The sequence below is a fragment of the Doryrhamphus excisus genome, chromosome 22 (genome assembly GCF_030265055.1).
Source record: "Doryrhamphus excisus isolate RoL2022-K1 chromosome 22, RoL_Dexc_1.0, whole genome shotgun sequence".
Lineage (NCBI taxonomy): Eukaryota > Metazoa > Chordata > Actinopteri > Syngnathiformes > Syngnathidae > Doryrhamphus > Doryrhamphus excisus.
The window spans coordinates 12,618,050-12,637,901 of NC_080487.1; the positions used below are offsets into that span (position 1 = coordinate 12,618,050).

General features: G+C 40.9%; 1 protein-coding gene across 2 annotated transcripts in view; it reads left to right on the forward strand.

Moving 5' to 3' along the window:
* LOC131109310 (adenosine kinase-like) overlaps positions 1 to 19,852 on the forward strand; it is a 115,240-nt gene that overhangs the window by 44,862 nt on the left and 50,526 nt on the right. For both annotated transcript variants that reach the window (XM_058061193.1, XM_058061192.1), the window contains exons 5-6: positions 6,791 to 6,963; positions 8,867 to 8,975. In XM_058061193.1, the coding sequence (XP_057917176.1) occupies positions 6,791 to 6,963; positions 8,867 to 8,975 (282 nt within the window). The remainder of the gene's footprint in view (positions 1 to 6,790; positions 6,964 to 8,866; positions 8,976 to 19,852) is intronic.

Consider the following 19,852-nt stretch of genomic DNA (forward strand, 5'->3'; position numbering starts at 1 on the left):
GGGGGATGAATGATGGATGGCCTCGTTGTCCAACGTTGTCTGGCGAGCAGCACCGGGCGAAGGAATCTGGAAGGTTATCGGGGCAATAAATCCCAAACTTTTTAGATGTTGTTTTTTGTTATGGCAAGAAACAAAGGGGCTCCGTCTTGCCCTGTAGACATCCGTAAAACAAAACTGGAGGATAAGACGGGAAGTTTGGGATATGATGAGACTTGCAATCTTGCAACGTAGACCTGAGTAAAACATACTTAACTCTGGGATAATATGGGACTTAAAAGGGCAAGCATGCTGGAAACAGCGAAACGACAAGGAAGTTTACATCTTCATTGTCAATTGGTGTTGCTCTATGTGTTGCACACGTGTCAATGGAGGACCTGGACTGCAGGTTTTCTCTCCGGCAGTTGATTTCATTGTTAATGCTAATGCTAATGCTAATGGTTTTATTTCATTTGAACATGCATCAGATCACAATTGAGTGCATCCCATAATCAGTTCCTAGTTCCACATGTCCAAAAGGAGTAGGAAGAAGCAAAGCTTATTAAATCCTACCCCTCCATCTGGTACTTTTACAATCAGTAACTGTTACATTTGTTCACTTCCTGCTTTCCATAATATAGTTTAAGTTTTTATTTTGTTTTTTTTATTTACATTTTTTTATTTTTTTATTTTTGTCCTATAGGCTTTTAATATTGTATGCGATTTTAATTTAATTTAATTTAATTTAATTTAATTTAATTTAATTTAATTTAATTTAATTTAATTTAATTTAATTTAATTTAATTTAATTTAATTTAATTTAATTTAATTTAATTTAATCATTCATTCATTCATTTTCTACCGCTTTTTCCTCACAAGGGTCGTGGGGGGTGCTGGAGCCTATCCCAATTGTTACATTTGTTCACTTCCTGCTTTCCATAATACAGTTTAAGTATAATGGGTACCATAGTAAGTGTCAATATAGTGATATATATAGCACATCATGACTGGTTCAAGACAAGCAATGTCCTATAGGCTCAGGAGTGGTATGTCCGCAACGCATACTTTGTTTTATATTGTGTGCTATAGTAAATAAATAAAATATTTTATTTTATTTTATTTTATTTTATTTTATTTTATTTTATTTTATTTTATTTTATTTTATTATTCATTCATTCATTTTCTACCGCTTTTCAATTTAATTTAATTTAATTTTTGCTTTGTTCACTACTGAAATATTTCTGGCCACCTTATGTTGTATATTATATTTCCAATATGAGGTTTCCAGCTCATAGTTTCATCTATTGCGATCAATTAATTAAGGAGCTAGTTCACATAAATTGAAGGAGGTGCTGATCATTAAAATCAACTGCTTTTGTGACCATTTGGGGTAAAAAAAAAAATTAAAAAAAAAGTTTGACACCCGTGTTCTGTAGAAACTGTCCATCCTATTTACAATAAGAACTACATCACTCTGAGACATTGTTGATTTTGAAGCAGTACTGTATACACACCGTCTATTTGGAATACCGTATCCAGTCAACATCAGTAAAGCATACATAACTTAAGTACATTATGCCACTTAAGTGCAAACTGTGCTTGAACCAGCAAAACGATCGCGCAATGACAATGAATTGATCTTTGTATCTAAACCGTCACGTCCCACCCGGCAGCTATCTCCGCGACAGTGGTATGTATTTCATCTTGATGTATGCCCCCTGTTTAATTCCTTTTAATAAATGGCCCTTTTAAGCAGAAAAAGCGGGAGGGAAGTTCTCCATGCTGGCAGTCTATTAGTGCAATGATAGGGACCATTACTGCACACAGCTGCCTGATTGAATGACGGCCTGTCAAGGTCAGGCTGCAGTTTTTTTTGTAATACTTACACTGTGTGTATATATACGTATATATATTATACATATTAACAAAGTTAACAGAAGTTTCCTTCAACGGCACTATATTTTTTAACACCTGATTCACATGTTTGTCCTTTAAACGAAGTCGTAGTTTTTATATTGAGTATTTTCTTGGGTATTTTGATGGGTAAATTTAGTTTTAAATTCTTGGCAGATGGCGGTCGCAACAAGACCCAAGTTACTGTATTTGTATCTACTCTTACTGTGATTTATTGGACTGTTATGGAGTACATCGTTGTCGACTTAGTACAGAGAAGCATACTAGTGTCACAATTAACGAGTTTTTTTGTTTTTTTTTAAGAAGCGAGTCGTCTTTGGGATGATTTTTTTTGCTTGGAAACGTTAGCTAAAATGTGGGTTCATGTTGTTTGTTTACAGCAGGCATAGCCGAGGACAGCTAAGTTGGTTTTTGTGTCATTTCAGTGTTAGCATTAGCAAGAAATAGCAGTCATTGGCACGTCAGTAAAGAGTTGTTTTTTGTTTTTTTTTTTAGAAGCGAGCCGTCTTTGGGCTGATTTTTTTGCGTGGAAATGTTAGCTTAAATGTGGGTTCACGTTGTTTGTTTACAGCAGGCATAGCCGAGGACAGCTAAGTTGGTTTTTGTGTCATTTCAGTGCTAGTATTAGCAAGAAATAGCAGTGCACTAGCTAGTCATCGGCACGTCAGTAAAGAGGTTTTTTTTTTAGTTTTTTTTTTGAAGAAGCAAGCCGTCTTTGGGATGATTTTTTGCTTGGAAATGCTAGCTAAAATGTGCCGAGGACATCTAAGTTGGTTTTTGTGTCATTTCAGCGCTAGCATTAGCAAGAAATAGCAGTGCACTAGCTAGTCATCGGCACGTCAGTAAAGAGGTTTTTTTGTTTTGTTTTTTTGAAGCGAGCCGTCTTTGGGCTAAATTTTTTGCTTGGAAACGCTAGCTTAAATGTGGGTTCACGTTGCTTGTTTACAGCAGGCATAGCCGTGGACATCTAAGTTGGTTTTTGTGTCATTTCAGTGCTAGCATTAGCAAGAAATAGCAGTGCACTAGCTAGTCATCGGCACGTCAGTAAAGAGGGTTTTTTTTTTACAGCAGGCATAGCCGAGGACATCAAGTTCTTGTCATTTCAGCGCTAGCAGCGGCTAGCATTAGCAAGAAATAGCAGTGCACACTAGCTAGTCATCGCCACATGTGTTAAAACTATGACAAGAGACTTGTTTTGGTTGCGTATCACAAATATACACATTAGCACTCAATAAGTTAGAATACAGTGTAGTAATAGTAATACTCTTGTAGTACTGTGCGGTGTGGGACGCATTAAAGATGCAAAAACTGATTTCTAATTGTATATTCGTCACAAAATAACCTTTTTCATCTGTGATTAAATGCGATTAATTATGAGTTAACTATGGACAAAATGCAATTAATCACGATTAAATATTTTAATCGATTGACAGCCGTAATGTATATGAGTATTTCCATCTGTGGAGGACATAAAGACCCTAGTAACCTGATAGCAGGATTTCTACTTTTTTGCAGGGGGGGGCAACCATAGACCAATAGACCTTGCGTCCCACTCCACCCCCCCCGTCCCCCTTCCCTCTATCAAAGTAAACCAGCCGTTAAAGTCACTTTGCAAGCGAGGTGCAGACGGGGTCAGAGGTCAAGCTGTGAGTGCAGCTGTTTTGTCTGCTTTGTCTGGAGTTCCCACACACCCCCACACCCTCCCTCCCGACCCCCCCCCACGCCCGTGGACCAAAGTATGTTCTTCTATTATTGTCTGCTATAGTGATTCTGCTCTAAATCCCAAACACTCAAGCAAGGATTCCACCTGGAAGCTTAATTTGTACAACATGCCGGGTTTTTGTTTAGCTTCCGACCCTTCATGCTGTCAATCATTCTGTCTATTTACTCAATTCCAGAGCATTATAATATAATAATAATACATTTTTATAGCGCTTTTCAGAGTACTCACAGACGCTTTAGAGTAGAGAAAAAGAAATAAAAGTAGAGTTGAGTAAAAAGATGCATTAAAATACAATATGCTATATGCTATAACAATAATACAATATACAATACTGCTGTGTCACGCTTTTACCGTGTTTTAGCTGCGTATAAACCAATTAATGTTGTATTTTAGTGCATCTTTTACTCTGTTTACTTGCTTTTATTCAACTCCATTTTTTGTAAAGTGTCTTTGAGTATTTTGAAAAGCGCTATACAAATAAAATGTATTATTATTATTATTATTATTATAAAAAGTTAGACATTAAAAACGGATTTAAACAGGTGGGTTTTGAGTTGTTTTTTTGAAGGAGGGAATGAAGTGGAGTGGAGTGAATGGGGCAATTTTGGTTAACAAACTTTGGTTTGGTTTTGGTTAGCATCTAAAAATCTTCATCAAACTTTGCCTTGGTTTGCATTCGCCCACTTGGTTAGCATGCAAAGGGTGGGGGCAGCAATGGAGAAAACTGTGTTTTATGATAATACTGTATATTTGTAATGGTAATGGTTTTTATTTCATTTGAACATGCATCAGATTACAATTGAATGCATCCCATAATCAGTTCCCAGTTCCACATGTCCAAAAGGAGTAGGAAGAAGCAAAGCTTATCAAATCTGGTACTTTTACAATCAGTAACTGTTACATTTGTTCACTTCCTGCTTTCTATAATACAGTTTAATTTTTATTTTTTTTATTTTAGTGACATGTCACTCTGTAGCAATAATGAGGGAGTTAACACAAAAATGACCCCTTCAAGTCTTAAATTTTATTTAAATTTCTTCCTATTTCCCCTTGTTTGTAGTATTATTCGGGAAGTACTTTGACATATTTTACTCTGGTGTCCTCCTTCTTTTTTTATGTAAGCATCTTTTTAAGAAGAATGTCACTGGCATCACTCCACCCCTTTCGTTAATGAATCGCTTTGACGCACTTTCGCAATGTCCCGCCCTCGGGCACTGCGCTATAATTGGGATGTGACTAAGCATGAATAGCCAGGCGTGGGGTTGGTTGACCCCTCGCTAACCCCCCCCTCCCTCCTTCCCCCTTGCACGTCATCAGTCAGCGGATGTGGCTTTTTGTCATCATGGTGGCGTTAGGACGGGAATGAAATGATAAGGTAGTTTTGTCTTTGATGCTAAATAATAAAGATTAGCATCTTATCTATTGCTCGTCTGTGTTTATTAGAGGAGAGAAGCTTCCGGCTAAAGTGTGTGTGTGTGTGTGTGTGTGTGTGTGTTTGTCAGGCTTTTTTCTGCGTGGGTGCAGCGTCCTCATGTTAGTGTATGTGCGCCTGTTAACGACCCTGTAAAATGACAAGCTGAGTGAGTTGGCAGTGAGAGTACAGCCGACGGTCACGGGGGGGGTGCTGTGATTCACCCTGTGATTCCCATCACAGGGACAAGGGTGGGTGGACGTCAGTGGGGGTGTGGGAGTCAGGGAGCCGGGTGCCCGTCATGTATTCCCACCTGAGCGGGGCCTCGCTTGTCATTATTTACAGCCTAACCTTGGATGGGATGGAGCGGTGGTGGCGGCGGTTGGTGGGTGGGTGGGGGGGGGTAGCTCAGAATCCGATTGGACTTGACGTATACCCGAGACACTGACCTTGGTAAGTGCGAGGCGCCTGCAGCTAGAAAAGGTTGGGGATGGGAGGAAGAGGAAGAAGGAAAGATGGCTTCTGTTGGCTTTCGCTGCCAATTTGCACACTTGTTTATGTCAGCAAAGTGGACGGACGGATGTAAGCATGAGTGGGGACGACACCCTGACTGTCCTGGAATTCACACCGGTCACATGTCACAAGTCAAAACATATAGTGTATTTCATGTTATTAATGTAATACTTAATTAGAAAATGATAAAATAAATGAATTTCACACAATCTTGCAGAATCATAACAATACAGTAGAACCATCTTAAGTCGGTCACGCTTATGTCGACACCCCGCCCCCCTAAGTTGACCTCGTCATACAGTACATACTCTTTCGTCGTGCTGGAGCCTATCCCAGCTGTCTTGGGGCGAGAGGCGGGGTCCACCCTGGACTGGTCGCCAGCCAGCCAATCACAGGGCACATATAGATAAACAACCATTCACACTCACATTCATACCTATGGACAATTTGGAGTCGCTAATTAACCTAGCATGTTTTTGGAATGTGGGAGGAAACCGGAGTACCCGGAGAAAACCCACGCATGCACGCTGGAGAACATGCAAACTCCACACAGAGATGGCCGAGGGTGGAATTGAACCCTGGAACCACTCGACCGCCGTGCCGCCATTAGAACCACACCAAATAACGAAATTGCTAAAACACCATCAAAAGGTTGATATGTTGAGTTGAAATTAAATACTTAGGAAAGAACGGGCGGGCCGTATTCAAACACTTGGCGGGCCGGATTTGGCCCCCGGGCCGTATTTTGCCCACCCCTGCCCTAAGGCATAAATTCTGTCATAAATCTCGACCTGTGTTTTGTTATTATTAACTGCTACCTACTTACACAGCATTAAAACACATTGACTTCCTGTTCAGTGCAAAATAAGCTTCAAAATAATCAAAGAAATTCATCAAAAATTACATTCCCAGTTTTGTGAAATTACGTGACTTTGTGCATTAACGCATTAACCTTGATGAGAAATAAGCACATCTAGAAGGTGCGCTATTTAGTTCTGAAACTTATACGTATATATACAGAGTAGTTGTAGACAGAGGGCTCCGAGTGACTGTTTGCTAAGTGCGGCGAAGCCTTGACTTCGAGTGCTTGTGTAAATAAGGAGATGAGCCTGCTTTTAGCGAGCCAGCGCGACAACAGCACCTCTGTTTGCACACCGGACTTGACTTGTTTACGACTCGTGGTTTCCTTCCCAGCCCTTCACACAAAACCCGCTGCTCATTTATTTTCTACTGTTTTTTTTTTTGTCCCACAGTGGATGATCCAGAAGCCCCACAAGGTGGCGACTTTCTTCGGCTGCATCGGCACCGACCGCTTCGGAGAGATCCTGAAGAAGAAGGCGGCGGAAGCTCACGTGGATGCCCGCTACTACGAGCAAAGCGAGCAGCCCACCGGCACCTGTGCGGCCTGCATCACTGGCGATAACAGGTATGTGTGTGTGTGCCGCATCTTGGTGACCTTTAACACCAAAAAAGTTGACCGTCCATTGAATTGTCTTAAGCTAGTGGGGCACCTTCCTCCTATGCGGCTGCCTCAGCTGCCAATCAATCAATCAATCACTGTACCGCCTCCCCCACTATGTGGTCTTAGCGGGCTTGTCGGACGTGAGCTCTTGACACCTGAAAAGGTCACATGACCTCAGGGGACGGACTCTAATATTTCTTACAGGTGTTTCCCAGACAGACGCGCCGCACGGAAAAAGGTCACACATCGGGGAAAAAGGGTGATGCCTTTCAAGGTCTGAGAGCTTTCCAGTGTCACGACCCTTTCTCGCTCCGGTAATCCTTCACGTCAAAGCCGCGGTTCGCCTTCTCGAGCTTCCTGTTTCCTGTGTTAGCCTACCGTTTTAATTGTAGTACACAGCCTTTGTTCTATGGGAGCTCTGCTATTATAATGTTTGCTAAGTAAAGTATTAGACTCGTAAATGGCGCAGTATTAACGATAGCGTGCAGCTGGAAGCTCGATAACGGTTTGCGTTGTCGGGAAAAAAATGATACCGATGTCATCTTTTAATGCCGATAATTATCCATGGCCTGATATATAATATCAGACATGCCTAAAGAGGGTATGTTTTATCACCTCATCCAAGTGAGACCCTATTTGTGCTAAAGTCAGCACCTGCTCTGACAATTCTCCCCCCCCCCACTCAACCCCCCCCCACTCTAAGTAGCCATGATTGTGGCACTCATTTTGATAGGCACTCATAAAGAGACGGCTTTAATGTCCCGCGTTGAGATAATGCCACCTGCCTCTCTCTTTACACATACGCTCCTCAACCCCCCCCCCCCCCCCCCAAAAAAAAATAACACACCACTTCTCACAACTCATGTGTTCACTTCATGATGTCCCCCTCCCCACACTTGCACCGACAACAAATTGGCCTAAAATAAGCATTTTTAAACATAAAAATTGCTAAATGAACAAGAATACAAATATTCAAACTGTGAATGTAGTATTCTACATTGGCCACTAGATGTCAGTAATTGTTTGATGAGACAGTGACTACTACAGTGACTTCTCAGAATAGGCATTTATTGCAATTATCCCACAACAGGCACAATAATAATTTCATTCATTTTCTACTGGTGCTGGAGCCTATCCCAGCTGTCTTTCGGGCGAGAGAGGCGGGGTACACCCTGGACTGGTCGCCAGCCAATCACAGGGCACATATAGACAAACAACCATTCACACTCACATTCCTACCTATGGACAATTTGGAGTCGCTAATTAACCTAGCATGTTTTTGGAATGTGGGAGGAAACCGGAGTTCCCGGAGAAAACCCATGCATGCACGGGAGAGAACATGCAAACTCCACACAGACATGGCCGAGGGTGGAATCGAACTCGAGTCTCCCAGCTGTGAGGCCTGCGCGCTAAACACTCAACCACTATGCAGCCTAATAATAACATAATAATCATAATAATAGCATGGGCGACAGTGGATCCAAAACCCTCAACAAGCTTAAAATCAACACTGAATCTCAGGCGTCACTTCCTGCCCGCCCGCCACTAAGGTCCCCTTGGGAACTCTAAAACTCTATTTAGAAGATCATAAACAGGTTTATTTATGCCATAACTACGAAAATATTCAATTTATTAATATTGATATTCACTCCTGACTGTTGGTTCTAGGATACATACCTGCTAGGATACATTCTTGGTCATTTTAAATTAGATCTTCCAGGCTGTAAAAGTGTGCACCCTTGCTGGTTACCCCCACTAAGGGGGCCTCAAAGGACTTTTTTGTCTAAAAAGACTTTTTTTGACAGCAAGAGAAAATGAAGACGGATGCCAAGCAGAGCTAAAAGAATTCTGACCTGTGTCTGGGCAGGTCCCTGGTCGCAAACCTGGCTGCAGCCAACTGCTACAAGAAGGAGGAACACCTGGACGTGGACACCAACTGGGAGCTGGTGACCAAAGCCAAGGTCTATTATATAGCGGTAAGTGGAATAGGAGGACAAAATGTCCCACCATCCATCCATCCATTCATCCGTTCATTCATTCATCCGTTCATTCATTCGAGCTATTTTGTGTGTAATGACGCTACAATGCCTCCATTCGACATTAATGCAACAGGTACTGCTAGCTAGTGGGAAAAATGCATTGTCATGCCGATTCCTGCCAGTCAACATACTGGCTTTGATATCATGTTGGGATGGGAATTCCGCATTCCGGATGTCGTAACTCAACCACGGCGGCAGCCGTAAAATAACAAGCGTACACCTCTGAATAATAATAGTAGGTAGTACTCTAGGCATAATAACAATAGTAGGGCTTTCAAATGACTACATTTTGTAATCCCATTAATCAGTTAATTAATCACAATTAATCACCGACTTAAAAGTTGAGTGAAGTTATAAAAGAGTCTCAGACTCCACAGAGATATTTTTTTTTTTCGTTAGACGAATAGTGGTGTGGGCTGCACGGCAGTCGAGTGGTTAGCACGCAGACCTCACGGCTAGGAGACCAGGGTTCAATTCCACCCTCGGCCATCTCTGCGTGGAGTTTTGCATGTTCTCCCCGTGCATGCGTGGGTTTTCTCCCACATTCCAAAAAACATGCTAGGTTAATTAGCGACTCCAAATTGTCCATAGGTATGAATGTGAGTGTGAATGGTTGTTTGTCTATATGTGCCCTGTGATTGGCTGGCCACCAGACCAGGGTGTAGAAACCGGGGTGAAAACGATGTAATACACGAGGCACGCCTGCGTGCGGTGCCAGAACCGACACGCATACGGAACCATAGAAGAAGAACAAAAATGACTAGGATCGAATGAGTTAATTAACTGTATATTTAATTAGTTTAGTATTTATTTTAGTTTTGTCTCCCCCCCCTGCAACCCCAGTTTCTCTTCTTCTTGTCTGTGTTTCTTCTTGCTCTGATCCGACCGCTCCAAATTCGCATAACAAAAACATAAAATAACGTCAAATAAAATTTCATAGTACAGGAAGTTGTAGCTTACATATTTCCTGACACAAAGCTAATATGTTTAGCATGTAAGGTCATTTAGATCAACAATTAAACCAAAAAAATTACAAAAAAATAAAAAAAATAAAAAAATTATTTTTGTATTTTTTACATTTTGGCACCCCCCCAAAAAAAGCTTCTAGTTTATGTTTGGTCCCGCTTTGGAGACTACATGGGTGCATTAGCAAGCGTGGCAAATATGCAAACACGTGTTTTTGTTAGTGGGGTTTCAGCGCGATGGGGGGCGGGGGTTTCACACATGTTTTTTTTTTTTTTTTTTTTTCTCAGGACCGGGTGCTCAGTGTTCCTGGCGAGGCCTCTTTGTCACGGCGCAATCACTCACATGACCCAGTTCATGACTATGAACCCATGTTAGCATCATATTTACATATCTGGTGTTTTTTTTTGTGTTTTTTTTTTAAATATACGACTAGCGGTGTTTGCTTGTGTGCATGCATGAAAGCATCATCATCATCATCATCGTCGTCGTCGTCGTCATCATGGCTGATGGAGGATGCAGAGTAGTGCAGTGCAGCCCCCCCCCGTTTCACATCGAGAGAGAGAATGTTGAACTCCTGCCAAATGTTGGGTGGCAGGCTGGTTGCTAGGAAATGTGGCTCCTTAGGCAAATCACTGCACAAAGAGCAATAACAAAGGAGTGCATGGGGGGGGGGGGGGTAGAAAAGCAATGGCGGTGCATTTCAATGCCATTATTATGTGTTTTTAGGGGCAGTTTGATTGCCGTCTTATATCAGAAAACGCAGTGACTCTAATTGTCGGGGATGATGTGGACCGGTTAGTTTCGTCCTTCCGCTCAATGCCACCCTCCCTGCAAGCATCTTTTATCTCTCCACACACTGCAGCATCATCATCATCATCATCATCGTCATCATCATCATCGTCGCCGGCTTGTTTTTCTTGCCCTGCCGCCCTCCTACTTTGTCATTTAGTGCAGCCTTTCAATGAACCCGCGCCGCGTAATATAGCAAGGTTTTAAGTCGTAAACCTTGCAGTTACGCAGCCCTGTACACAATTTGAATTTGGGAAAAAAAAAGGCTATTTAGCCGAGCGCAGATGGTCAGGAATAAGCCAAGGATGCGTGGAGGTGACGATCACCTCTGCCAATGAGGCTCAATCTGCTTGGCTAAACCTGAGCACAGCTGTCAGCTAACGGCAGAAGTCCATATTTACACTTGAGAATGCAACTCAAAGGAAATAATATTCCTAAATAATATTCCCATTGTGATGTCATGGGATTAGATTCATATTAGATTCATTTCATAGATTCATTTCATTGGCTTCCAAAGTCATTCTTGGTCACCCTAGTTCATGCTTCCTTGTCCACCGATTCCGACATTTTTTGTGTGCTGAACACAACTCGCAGTTTTATTTGGATTGCATTGAAATTTAGTGTGTTGGTAACAACATTCAAGAGCTCCACTTGTACCAAAAGTGGTGTCTCTCGTTTCAACTCTGATGAAGTTAAGACCAGGAATAAGCGAGTACACCGCTATCTGGATCTGTATCTGTTCACCCATAGAAATGGTCTGTAGTGTACTGTGCTGAAGTGGGGGGCGTGGTTTATTCAGAAATTGGTGGGGCTTACATCAGTCAATTATTTTTAGTCTGAAATTGACATAGATCAGGGGCGTTACTAGGTTCTGAGGATTGGGGGGGGGGGGGGGGGGGAGATGCACAGGATATGAATGAATGTAGTAGACATTCAAAAAAATCCATAAAACAAATAACGAACAATTAGCCTATATTTTTAGCCTATTATTTTTACTATCATTATTATCATTATTCTTCTTCTGATTATTACTACTACTACTACTAGTAGTAGTAATAGTATTAGTACTACTAGTTGTAGTAGTAGTAGTAGTAGTACTATTAGTACTACTAGTATTAGTAGTACTACTACTAGTAGTAGTAGTACTACTTCTACAAGTAGTAGTACTACTACTTCTACAAGTAGTAGTACTACTACTTCTACAAGTAGTAGTCTTAGTACTATTAGTACTAGTAGTACTAGTATTACTACTACTACTACTAATAGTAGTAATAATCAGAAGAAGGATAATGATAATAATGATAGTAATAATAATATGCTAATAATATAGGCTAAAAATATAGGCTATTAGTACTACTAGTAATATTATTATTAGTACTATTTGTACTACTACTAGCAGTAGTAGTAGTAGTATTAGTAGTACTACTAGTAGTACTATTAGTACTACTACTACTACTGGCAGTAGTAGTAATACTAGTAGTAGTAGTAGTAGTAGTAATAATCAGAAGAATAATGATAATAATGATAGTAATAATAATAGGCTAATAATATAGGCTAAAAATATAGGCTATTAGTACTACTACTAGTAGTAGTAGTAGTAGTACTACTACTACTGCTAGTACTACTAATACTATGATACTAATACTAATACGATACTAATACTACGTAGTATTAGTACTACTACTACTACTACTAGTAGTACTATTAGTACTACTACTAGTAGTAGTAGTAGTACTATTAGTAGTACTACCACTAGTAGTATTACTAGTATTAGTACTACTACTAGTATTAGTACTACTACTAGTAGTATTAGTACTACTACTACTAGTAGTAGTACTACTACTAGCAGTACTAATACTACTACTACTGCTAGTGGTAGTAGTATTTGTACTACTACTAGTAGTAGTGCTAGTGGTAGTAGTATTTGTACTACTACTAATAATAATCAGAAGAAGAATAATGATAATAATGATAGTAATAATAATAGGCTAATAATATAGGCTAAAAATATAGGCTAATTGTTCGTTGTTTGTTTTTTGGATTTTTTTGAATGTCTACTACATTCATTCATATCCTGTGCATCTCCACCCCCCCCCCCCACCCGTAGTAGTAGTAGTAGTACTATTACTAGTAGTAGTAGTAGTAGTAGGCTAGTATTAAAGATCGCCACGACAACAACAACAACAACAACACGCGCAATGAGCCCAAACACACGGCATCACACGGAGGAGTCGCATCTGCGTTAGCTTAGCATTGAGCAATATCGTTGATGGGTTGTGCGCATGGAAGCATTTAGGAGCGTTTACACGTTGGCACAGCCCCGCGCTTTTGTTAATGGGGAATCTTTTGTTGTTTGTTATTGCCAGCGCCGTAATGCGAGCCACGGGGGGAGTGAAAAAAATTGCTTTAATCCATTGCATCTTGGGTAATGGTCTCCTGGGCATAAAGGGGGGGGGGGGGTATGTTTTGGTCCCTGGCGAGCCTCCAGGCTGTTGTCCGCATTACTGTATGACATGGTAAAAAACAGGAACAAGCTCACCCCGCATGACTGTGTGCATCTGCTCCACCGGCAACAAGTCCAGTTTGGCTTCCTCTGAAGTCTTAGTTGCCTTTTTTTTTCAAGCTCTACCTGCTTGAATAACGTTAGCGAATAACGTCGGCTTTAATTGAATAGACTGAGTAATTATTGGTCAAGTAATACAGAGCGGGGAAAATAAATAGCCACTTTGCGGCGAAGGATTTTGCCTGATGGCCGTGTGTTGATGCTCTCACCAGGGAGGAGTGGAAACCTGCTTTAGTGGCTAAGTGTCTAATTAGCATTCACACGACGTGATGTTTTCGGACTGTGTCTCTTTCTCCTGGGCAAAAAAATAAAATAAAATAAAAAAATGGTGACGCCAGTTAAAAGTGGAGCACCACAAAAATGAATAAATATCACATCGAAACCCATTATAACGGGACTGTCTGTGCAGTTTGTCTTCACAACGCCGTACAGAAAATGACATCTAGTGACGTACATTATGTTTAAAATCATGTGTTCAACGCAAGTCCGATAGCATTAGCTAGCCAAAGCTAGCCTTGATAGCTTAAATAGAACTCGGCACGCTCCAAACACAGTGCTGCATTATTTTTCGGCTAGCATGGCACGGATTTGTGTTCAACGCAAGTCCGATAGCATTTGCTATCATGCTAATATCATGCTAATAAATCATCCCGAGAAGCTAATCGACCAGATTGTTGTCAACATTATGCATTTTGGATGCGACTTTCACCTTGAACAAGATTAAATACATAACTGAGCAGTCTGTCGCTCAAGGTCAACTGGGATAGGCTCCAGCATTCCCCTCCCCTCGAATGGATAATGAATGGATAAATCCCAAACAAAAATTCCAGTGTCCAGTGTTTTTTCTTCAGCCGATTTTTCCACGGAAAAAAAATCAAAGATACAAGGAATAGCTTGGCGTTGGCGGCACCTCGACAAAGTAATCGTTCATTTTAACAGACGAACTAGCTAGCCAAAGCTAGCCTTGATAGCTTAAATAGAACTCTGCACGCTCCAAACACAGTGTTGCGTCATGTTTCGGCTAGCGTTGCACGGATTTGTGTTCAACGCAAGTCGGATGAGGTCACGCATTTGCTATCATGCTAATATAGCATCCCGAGAAGCTAATCGACCAGATTGTTGTCAACATTATGCATTCTGGATGCGACTTTCACCTTGAACAAGATTAAATACATAACCGAGCAGTCTGTCGCTCGAGGTCAGCTGGGATAGGCTCCAGCATCCCCCCCCTCGAATGGATAATGAATGGATAAAACGACAATTCCAGTGTCCAGTACATACATAAACGGTCCAAACACAGTGTTGCGTCGTGTTTCGGCTAGCATGGCACGGATTTGTGTTCAACGCAAGTCAGATAGCATTTGCTATCATGCTAATATCATGCTAATATCATGCTAATATTGTATCCCGAGAAGCTAATCGACCAGATTGTTGTCAACATTATGCATTCCGGATGCGACTTTCACCTTCAACAAGATTAAATACATAACTGAGCAGTCTGTCACTCGAGGTCAGCTGGGATAGGCTCCAGCATTCCCCTCCCCTCGAATGGATAATGAATGGATTAATCCCAAACAAAAATTCCAGTGTCCAGTGTTTTTCTTCAGCCGATTTTTGGTTGCGTTGACAATTGATGGACACTTGTCGTACGAGCTTCTACAAGCGTAACGAAACACGTCGTGACCTTTTTACAAAGAAGCGCAGAACTGAACTGAACTGAACTGAACCTCGGCGCTTGTTTGGGAAGGAGGCTCTTTAGCGACCCCCCCCTCCCCACAAAAAAAAAAAAAAAAAAAAAAGATTTATTGGACAGCTTGCACACAAAAACAAAACACCGCCTACTCTCTTGAGGAGCGATTGTAAATGAAGATGAAATGATTTACAAATCTATTTAATAAGGCTTGCCAGAAGTCAAACTTGGCATGTAAATGCGGTGGGGATTCAATTTCAAGCGGGACTGTAACTGATCGCCTGCAGACAAAAGGGAGGTGGTGGTGGGGGGGAGTCGGGGTGGGGGCTGCCAGTTTTCCCTCCACTCTACATTTCTCTTCAGCCCCCAAAAAACCACCCACCATTTTTTTTTTCCCTCTTCCTTCCTTGGCTGCGTTTTGACTCCTTCTCCGTCCTTCCACATAGCTTGGGAAGGACGGAGAAGGAAGGGAAAAAAGGGGGGGGGGGGTTGCAGAGTGGCGCAGTGTAGCAAAGGGCGGCTCGAGGAATGAGAGGATGTTCAAGGTCAACGTGAGGACACGAGACTTTGGAGACTCACCTCCTTGCTAGTTAGCTACTTAGCACTTCAGGATCGCCTTTGTTTGGGCCCCGAACTGCAGGGGCTGGCATGGCACAGTAACAATGTGTGTGTGTGTGTGTCACTCTAGGGTGCTAGCAGGCTGGCGAACTGCTAGCGGTGCCAATACTGCGCACCATCAACCTCCTCACCCCCCCCCCCCCCCCAAAAAAAAAAAACTCCCACCCCCTGTCTTCTTCTTTGCATACAGTGCCTGAGGCTGAATCCCAGCTTTGCCCCTGCAGTGGAAGCATGAAAACAACTAGCAAACAGTCAGTGTGTTTACTTAGCATGCAACGGGAATATATTCCAATAAAACTGCAATAACAGTTTCAGAGTGCCATTTTTTGCTTATAAAGAAAAATATATTTAGTATTTATCGTCTCGTCCTGAACGAAACAGGTTAAATGGAAGCTAGCGGGGTTAGCTTCATGTAGCATGCTAATGTGGTTTGTGGTACTCTTGTACCCAACTCGTCATTCTCAACACACAGAGGACATACTGCCAAATTTATACGTATTTATACGTGTTTTTTTCAACCCAAACGCCCAATTCCAAAACCGTGTATATATACGACGCAAAATGAGGTGATGATGTAACTACACTATAAAAGAGATCTTGTTTGGTGTAGCAGTGTTTTTTCAACCCAAACGCCCAATTCCAAAACTGTGTTTAAATACGAGGCAAAATGAGGTGATGATGTAACTACACAATAAAAGAGATCTTGTTTGGTGTAGCAGTAAAAATGGCCACAATTTGGCACTGGAGGCTCCGCAGCAAGCAAAAAAAAAAAAAAAAGCAATCGAACCATGTAGCGTGTACAATATTACAGTTTAATATCTGCACGATGCACACACACAGTTCAATTCCAAATGTGTATTTGTAAATATTATGATATTTTCATGTAAAACTACAATTTTTTGTGTTATGTTGTGGGATGCTGGTTGAGATATTTTTGCTAAATATTTTGCTCTTAAGGCTGCACGGAGGGTGAGTGTTTAGTACGAGACTCAAGTTCAATTCCAACCTCGGCCATCTGTGTGTGGAGTTTTTATACTCGTTCATTCATTCATTTTCTACTGCGGGGGTGCTGGAGCCTATCCCAGCTGTCTTCGGGGCGAGAGGCGGGGTACACTGTGGACTGGTGGCCAGCCAATCACAGGGCACATATAGTCAAACAACCATTCACACTCACATTCATACCTATGGACAATTTGGAGTGATTATTATTATTATTATTATTATTATTCATTCATTCATTTTCTACCGCTTATCCTCATGAGGGTCGCAGGGGTGCTGGAGCCTATCCCAACTGTCTTCGGGGCGAGAGGCGGGGTACACCCTGGACTGGTGGCCAGCCAATCACAGGGCACATATAGACAAACAACCATTCACACTCACATTCATACCTATGGACAATTTGGAGTGATTATTATTATTATTGTTTTTGTTATTATTATTGAGTGGTTATATGAGTTGGTTAGCGCGCAGACCTCACAGCTTGGAGACCAGGGTTCGATTCCACCCTCAGGCCATCTCTGTGTGGAGTTTGCATGTTCTCCCCGTGCATGCGTGGGTTTTCTCCGGGTACTCCGGTTTCCTCCCACATTCCAAAAACATGCTAGGTTAATTAGCCACTCCAAATTGTCCATAGCTATGAATGTGAGTGTGAATGGTTGTTTGTCTGTATGTGCCCTGTGATTGGCTGGCGACCTGAAGACAGCTGGGATAGGCTCCAGCACCCTTGTGAGGATAAGCGGTCGAAAATAAACGAATGAATGAATATAATATATACATTTATACACCATTGTTGGTCTGTTTACATGTAGCAGAAATCCGGAGTCGATTCCACTTTGCTACATCCGAAGGTGGAATAAAGCCCGGTCGCCTTCATCAGGGTCAATGACAACAAAAAGGTGGAAAAATGTTGGCTTTTTTTCCCATGAGGCGGCGTGAAAGAGCGCTATTGTTTTCCGAGCCGTTTGAGGCTTCACAGGGACTTCGGCATGGCCGCCGTTTCTCTCCGTTAGGAGCATTTGGACTCTCTGGAAAGTGTCAAAACGTGTCAGCAACACATGAAGTCTCTCAGCCTACTTCCTGTACGTGTCTCGCTAGCTTCCTCCCCCCCCCCCCCCCCTCCGGTCCGTCTCTTGTCACACTAACAAGCTGCCACTGATCTATTTTTCATGTGTCGCATTGTTGGGACTTTTATTTTCTCTTGCCATGGCTTGTTACTGCCGGTGCCTTGCCCCCCCCCAATCTACCCGTCGTGGAACTCCGAGACGTTCCGATCATGATCTCAAACATCATGGCCGCCAAATGACTGTAAATAAAAAGCAGACCTCTTTGGTCTCTTTTTGATTCTCTCCTTGTGTTTGCATGCATGCTATGATGCTATGGAATGGGATGGGGGGATGGGGGGGGCACCACCAATCAAAACAATAACAGCTGCTCCTTTTGACAAAGCACCCCCCCCCACCCCCCCAAGGCTCTCCATTGTCAGAAGATGCGAGCTGACTCATGCACACGAGAAGAAGGGCATGCATCCCTGCAAGCCAATGATGCATCTTCTTCTACTCCGATTCATTACAACTAGTCGCTAGTTTATTTGTTTTTTTTTCCTCTAATGAATCCTCTCACTCCCCTGTGGAAATTGATTAGCAAACCCCCCCCCCCACACTGACGGAAAAGGGGGGGGGCAAAAAAAAACAAACATGCATCCCTTCTAATTGGTTTGTTTATCTTGAGGAACAGACTTTGGGTTTGTGATTACTCACCTTGGAGAGATGAGGAAGAAGAAGAGGGGAAGGAGGCAAGGTTGATGTGATGCCCCCCCCACACCCACCCCCACGACCCCCCCCCCCCCCCAACCGTCCCCCGCCACTTGTGCTTATGTGACATCATTTGCCAAGAGAGATTTGTTCCAGGAAAATATGATGATGATATTGGGGATTGATTTAAATGCGACACGATGGGACAGCATGGAGAGGCCTGGAGTGGTGGGGGGGCTTCGGTAGGGGGGGGGGGGGTCCTCACAAGCCGCCAACAGTGGATGCCGTCACGTATGATTGTTGACGTCTCTTATGTTTGTGAATTGTTTGTGCAATTAGCACAGCCAATCAAACAGCAGGACTTCATAGTCAAAATATGTCGTTTTTTTATTACATTTTATTTTTTAATCAAAAAATGTTAGGTTAGAATATATTTTTTTGTAATTTTATTTATATTTTATCTATTGCAGTATGGTGTAATTTTAACCCACAATTCCTAATTTACTATATTGTATTGTTATGCATATTTAATGAATAATACATGTATTTATTTATTTATAAATAATTAATGACAGTACTAATAAATATTATACATAAATCCAAATTAATAATTCTGTATATTACTACTACTAATAATAAAATAAATACAAAATAATTTAAATTAATTTAAATTGCATTTTTTAAAATTAATAATAAAAATATAAAATACCTCAATGTGATGTATTTCCCATGATTCCTAATTGACCTTAAAAATACAAATAATAAATTAATATTATTATTATTATTACTGTTATTATTTTTAATAATAGCAAATAATAAATTAATTATAATGAATTGTTTCAATGTGTAATATAAAACAAAAATAATACAACGTATATTAACGATAAATGGAAGTAATAATATAGAAACAAAAATACAAAACATTACAGTAAGAATAAAATAATACAATAATAACTTAATAAAACAGGAAGAAAATGTATTAATTAATAAATTATGAATAATTATATATAGATTGTAATAATTGTAAAAATGTAATAAATCTTATATAATAATAAAAAAAATCTTAAATCTTCTTCCCTCATGATCATGATACTGCCAACCATCCATCAAATAAAATCCATAAAATAAATAAAATAAATAAAATAAATAAAATAAATAAAATAAATAAAATAAATAAAATAAATAAAATAAATAAAGCTATGCCAACCATCCATCAAATAAAATAAATAAAGCTATGCCAACCATCCATAAAAAACCCATAAATAAAATAAATAAAATAAATAAAATAAATAAAATAAATAAAATAAATAAAATAAATAAAATAAATAAAATAAATAAATAAAGCTATGCCAACCTGTAGGGTTGATCATTTAGTTTCTCTTCCTCCAATAGGCTAACCAAACATGAACAAACACAGCTCATTAGCATTAAAGCTACA